A 6,000-nucleotide genomic window follows, 5' to 3' on the forward strand; every position below is an offset into this window, starting at 1 on the left:
AGATATTCACGTATGTCCGCCGTACTCCTTGATTACGCAATGCCTCGATGACTGCTGGTATCTCTAGTGAATCAAATGCTTTTTCATAATGTATGAAAGCCATATAGAGAGGTTGATCGTACTCCACAGATTCCTCGATTACCTGATTGATGACATGGATCTAATTTATTGCAGAATATCTCTTCCTAAAGCCAGCCTATCCTCTTACTTGATTGAAGTCAAGACATATATGAGAACAAATGCTACATCGATCCACTAGCACTGTAGAGAGGACATCAGACGGCACGGAATACCAGTTCAATCTTCCCATCCTTCAAATAGTTTTATATTAATTTCTATTTTACCCGTAATAACGCTGCACCCTAACTACACTTATTTCTTTTTAAGCAGATGCATATCTTCACAGAATCCCATACAATGGTTGTGAAGTGTCGGGCTATGCAAATAGCAATACATTGCCAGTTGTACTAAATAAAAGAAACTGTTTCACGTAATGTCATGCTAAGTCACAAACAGAGAGGTTTCCTGTAATATCTCTTCAATATCTCCATGAGCAGGAACATATGTCGTACGCATGTGTATATTTATTTTACTGATCCCCCCTCTTCAGAACAATGAAAAAGGAAAAAACATTTTTCAAAGGTCATGGGTACCCAGAACAAGCATTTCATAGTTACTCACATGTAAAGCAGAAAGCAAGCAGTCACACAAACGATGATCACATCAACTAGGCTAAATGGGAAAGTCATTGCAAAGCCTGCTTCGTACAATGCGTTCAGAACGAATATTCGGAACTGGGGTCGCAAAAGTCGGAGAGTAAATGGGTCCGCTTGTTGGGGGAGCTGTGTTGTTCCTTAGATCGCACCCTCTCTGACGGCGTTGCTTCCAACGACGCACTTGTATGGAGGCACTGGTGAAAAATGTTTGCAAGACAAGCGCAGATTGTGGCAAGGAAACCACGTGCCTAGTAGACTGCTAAATATATATTTTGTCTCACCACCTCTGCCTTTTGACAGAGAAGAGGTAACAAACAGAGCAATGGACATGGTACCCTGTTATCTGCCGTGCGGATGCGTCTGATAAAAGATTGTTTGTGAAGAGTCCCGTTCACGCGTGCTATATCAGCGGCATCTCGCCAGGTAATATCGCCAAAGGTGTACGTGCGCTGCCCAAGAATGATTCACCACTACGGCTTATCCCAAGCCTCGATGAGAAAAATGAGCAATGAGGCAATGCATTTGGTAACGACGACTCCTTATCTACCATGAAATTTTGTGCCCCAGAATGTACAGTTGTTTTTTGTTTTTGTTTTTTTATAAATTTCGCAGTCACACGATACTTTCCCAAATCAAGACTTTCCTTTGAGCTGATATGAGCGTTTCGAAATAGTTCAATTTACTCTGTTCATTGCGTTAAAACAGTCACCTCCACCACCATATCAAGCAAATTTTATGCTATGAAAAAAAATTGTATTAGGATACAACAGAATATCCATAACTTCAATAATGAAACTTTGAAGAAAAGTATTCGCAATAAAATTCACTTCTACAGGATATTATGGCGGTATGTGAAACTGTTCCGCATTTCTGATATGGGAACTGCAAGAACATAGCCCATTATAGAAACCATTCGGGAGGTTGGACGCGAATTATGCACGGTAGCAGTGACAACGCTGTAAAAAATACCAACGACTAATATGCTGTTCTGTAGGCGTGCCATCTTGACAGGCTGAAGTGCCACCTAATTTATGAGCTTCGATGCAACCTGACGCAATCTCTGCTTTCGGCAGATCTCTGATTAAATCAGGTTCGTTCATCATTCACCAAAGACAGTTGTGTCGACATTGAGGTCGAAGTCTACGAGTATAGCAGTTGGGGCATTTTGCATTCGTTGTCCATTTCTTTCGTTTTCCTTCAATGTTTGATCCTCGTCCTTTCTTCGTTCACTGCTGATTGACGCGCTCTCGTACCGAAGCATTGAAGTAATTTTCAAAAATTGTACACCGTCCCTCGCTCATGGGCAATCTTTCACAATCCACTGGAACTACAGCTGAAACCATTGCGTGCGTGCGTGCACTTGCGTGCGTGTGTGTGTGTGTGTGTGTTTGTGTGCGTGTGTTGCGACACCATTACGCTATCAACTGATTTTTTATTTGGAGTCAAGTTATATTGTATATAATTATGGCAGAAGACACAAAAAGTACAACGCTATCTAAAAGTGACTCGGCCTTCCGCCATGGAAAAGCAGTGAACTCTAATCAATGTGCAGGTCATACTTGATAAAGAAGACGATTTAAGAGGTGTCCAACTAAAAGCACAGCAAAAGCACAACAAATGTGTAATACTACAAGAGGGAATCAACACAAAAAGATTGGCAAACACGTGACAACAGTCCTAGCGGCAACAAAATGAAGAAACAATAACAATATACATAATAAGCACTTCCCGGCAAGGTTCCAGCAAGGTTTCATTTTTTCTTACTAGATTTTGTTGTCGGTGGAATTCTTGTCAGGTATTTACCAATGTTGTTTGTTGATTTTTGTTGTAGTCGTGCTCTTCGTTTGTTTCTAGTTTTACACCTGTTAAATCCTCTTCTTTATCAAGTATGACCCTTTCCTTGATTATTTTTCATGGCTTTTCCTTGGCGGCCGGCCATCCTCCTTATATATAGAGCTGACATACCGTACGACTACGAATAAAAAAAATCTATTGCTAGTCAGCGCATTGTCTTGTCTGTTTCACCCACCCCGTCGTCTGCACTATTTAGTCATGTTGGACGTAAGCCAACTAGCCCTGCTCTAAACCCTTGTGAAGATTCTTCTGCTTGAAATTTTGAGCGCACCAAACCTTCGTCTCATTTTCAAGTCACTTGTCGCGGATGTTTCACGTTGGTCTTCTGTGGACTCCGATAGTAAAATCTTCTGCAGTCAAAACTCCCATTCCAATCTTAATCTTTACTGGAAGCTGCGAAGCTTCCGAAGTACAGCTGTCGTCTCATTATTTTAACAAACCTGATTTCAAAGTGTCATTCAGCCCATTTAACAATTGCAATACCTAATTATGGGGTTTTATGTGCCAAAACCGACATCCGATTATGAGGCACGCCGGGCGGCTCCGGATTAATTTGAACCAGCTGAGGTTCTTTAACGTGCACCTAAATCTAAGTACACGGTTTTTTTCTGCATTTAACAATTGTTGCACACAAAATACATTGCAGAGAATTTTCAGTACTACTATACTATTTACAGTGTTATCTTGAGTCATACCTTGTGTCTGGAACGGGATACTATGCCTAGAAATCTAATGTTCATGGTTTTATTTGCCGACACTACATATCCCCGTACACAGCACATTATATTCTATTGTTTCCGTCGAGTTTATACGTTTAACCTGGAAGGTATTTACAAAGCTTCTGTAAAAAAAAAAAGAAAAAAAAAACTGTCAGCCCTTCCACTGGGGTAGAGATGGAAGACCAGCGAAGCTGTACTATGGTGAGAATTATGTATTTCCAATTATGACTGTTACGATGTGATGGTGTAATTGGTTATTTGAACTATTAAAGAATGAGAAATATATATGATCCGGTGCTTTCATTTATTTAGTGACCACAGGGACCATGGCGTTATGGTCGCTACGGTACACCGTCATATGGTGTACGGCATAGATAGATAGATAAATAACTTTATTGAAGACCGAGGGAGGAAAGCCGGGATTTACGCCGACCCCCCTGCGGGCCGTTCGCACGTTGGGACAGGCAGGGAGTACCTGCCCGCGACATCATGGGCCCCTTGAATTGCCTGAAGCTGACGGTGACGATCCGTCCTTTTGATGGCGGAATAAAAACCTTGTCTTGAGATGATTTTAGCCTTGAGTTCCTTGGGTATGTGGGGGCAGCCCCACATCATGTGTTCAAATGTACACACACACGCCCACATTCCGGGCAGTCAGGAGACATATCCATACATACCGAAACGCTAGCTGGACAGGGGTAAACCCCTGTCTGTAGCAGTCTGAGCGTAATTTCTTGTCCTCTGCTGAGATGCGAATGGGTTGGAGGAAAAACCCTACGACCCAAGCGATAATGCGAAGTGACTTCGTTGAATGTAGCTAGAATGTCCCGCGACCCTCGATCAGCCGCATCCCCATTCAGACAGAGGCTTGGCCCCGGGCGGGGCGGAGCGGTCCAACGACCCAGGGCCGTGAAGCCCCGCGCGGAAGGCAAAGGTTGGCACGTTCTTCATAAACACGTCCCCAACGCCGCGCGCGTTCGGTGCGAACGCGGGCAAAGCGCCGCCGCCGTCGACAACAGTTCTGCGCGTTGCTGGTGCTGCTACATGTCCAAGTTTACACAGCTCCTCAGGATTTTGAGAATGACAGCCCATAAACAAATGTCATGAAACAAAACACCGGCAGCGCATGTCCTTTTATGTTAAATCTTCTCAGACTGAAATATTAAAAGTGCGAAAAAAAAAATTACACTACCTTCCCGTAGGGGAACCCTGAGTAGTATGCGAAGCAGCCATGGGGTCGACTCAAGTTCCCATTAGTTTTCACATCGGCCTGTCGCCGCTGCCATTTCGTGGCAGCGGCTCGAGCCCTCTTCTCCGCGGCGCTGTCCACGGCGCTGACACTGGCGTTGACGCTGGCGCTGTCCGTGGCCCTCATCGCGGCGTTGCGGGAGGAGAATGAGAGGACGAAGTGAATGATGATGAGTGGGCGAATCACCTGGGGATCATTCAGGCAAAACGCCGGAAGCGTTCTCCGGAAGCCGGAAGCTGGCTTAAGGAACCGGAACCGGACGTGGAACCGGAAGTGGACGCCACACGGCGGAGGAAGGGAGGGAGTGACATAGCCACGAGCATAAGATGCTTCGCATCTAAACAATTACACCATCTTCCCGTAGAGGAACCCTGAGTAGCATGCGAAGCAGCCATGGGGTCGACTCAAGTTCCCATTAGTTTTCAGATCGGCCTGTCGCCGCTGCCGTTTCGTGGCAGCGGCTCGAGCCCTCTTCTCCGCGGCGCTGTCCACGGCGCTGACACTGGCGTTGACGCTGGCGCTGTCCGTGGCACTCATCGCGGCGTTGCGGGAGGAGAATGAGAGGACGAAGTGAATGATGATGAGTGGGCGAAGCACCTGGGGATCATTCGGGCAAAACGACGGAAGCGGAACCGGAAGCCGGAAGCGGAACCGGAAGTGGACGCCGCACGGTGGAGGGAGGGAGTGACATAGCCCCGAGCATAAGATGCTTCGCATCTAAAATGTCGCAGTTTCACCCGAAAGGCGAAGCATCAATGGCGATAGCGACTTAGTAGAGAGCGATACGGAGTAAGGATAGTAGTTTTATCAGCTGTATAAACTTGGACATGCAGCAGCACCAGCAACACTCAGAACTGTTGTCGACGCCGTCGCCGTTTTGCCCGCGTTCGCACCGAACGCGCGCGGCGTTGGTGACTGTTGCCAAGGCCTCTGGGGGCCGCTTGGAGGTTTATATAAATACGCATTTGGTGCCGCAGCTAAACGTCGCCTCCCCTCCCTCCTACCCGTCCACCCACGGCCTTTCGCGCGACGGAAGAAGTCGCGTTTGCTCTCTATATATGGTGATTGTAAAGGAGGAAAGAGACGCTTAATTCGGCAGTCCTTCAGGGAGCACTGCGCATAAAGCCCGTTTCACATGGTGCGATTTTGTCTGCGAATTCGCACGTGCGAATTCGCAGCTGCGGAAAATAGGCTGCTGGACCCTTCGTGCGTGCGTTTTTTCGATGTTCGGCGTGCTGAACTTCTCTGCGAAAAACGCAGATGCGTTGGTGGCCACTGTAGCGGTGGAAACAGACGACCAATAGGAGGCGGCTCGCTCATACGTTATCGCCAGTCAGAATGCTTAACGAGTATGCGAAAAACGCAGCTGCCGTAGATCCATGTGAAACGGAATTGCGAATTTCGCATCTGCGGAAATCGTAGCTGCGAAAAACGCACTGCAAAATCGCACCATGTGAAACGG

General features: G+C 46.5%; 1 protein-coding gene across 1 annotated transcript in view; it reads right to left on the bottom strand.

Moving 5' to 3' along the window:
- Nucleotides 1-933, bottom strand: part of LOC119455670 (cytochrome P450 3A24-like) — a 35,225-nt gene extending 34,292 nt beyond the window's left edge. The window contains exon 1 of the mRNA XM_037717091.2: nucleotides 682-933. Within this exon, the coding sequence (XP_037573019.1) occupies nucleotides 682-749 (68 nt within the window). The 5' untranslated portion in view covers nucleotides 750-933. The remainder of the gene's footprint in view (nucleotides 1-681) is intronic.
- Between the last annotated feature and the right edge of the window lie 5,067 nt (nucleotides 934-6,000).

The sequence above is a fragment of the Dermacentor silvarum genome, chromosome 6 (genome assembly GCF_013339745.2).
Source record: "Dermacentor silvarum isolate Dsil-2018 chromosome 6, BIME_Dsil_1.4, whole genome shotgun sequence".
NCBI lineage: Eukaryota > Metazoa > Arthropoda > Arachnida > Ixodida > Ixodidae > Dermacentor > Dermacentor silvarum.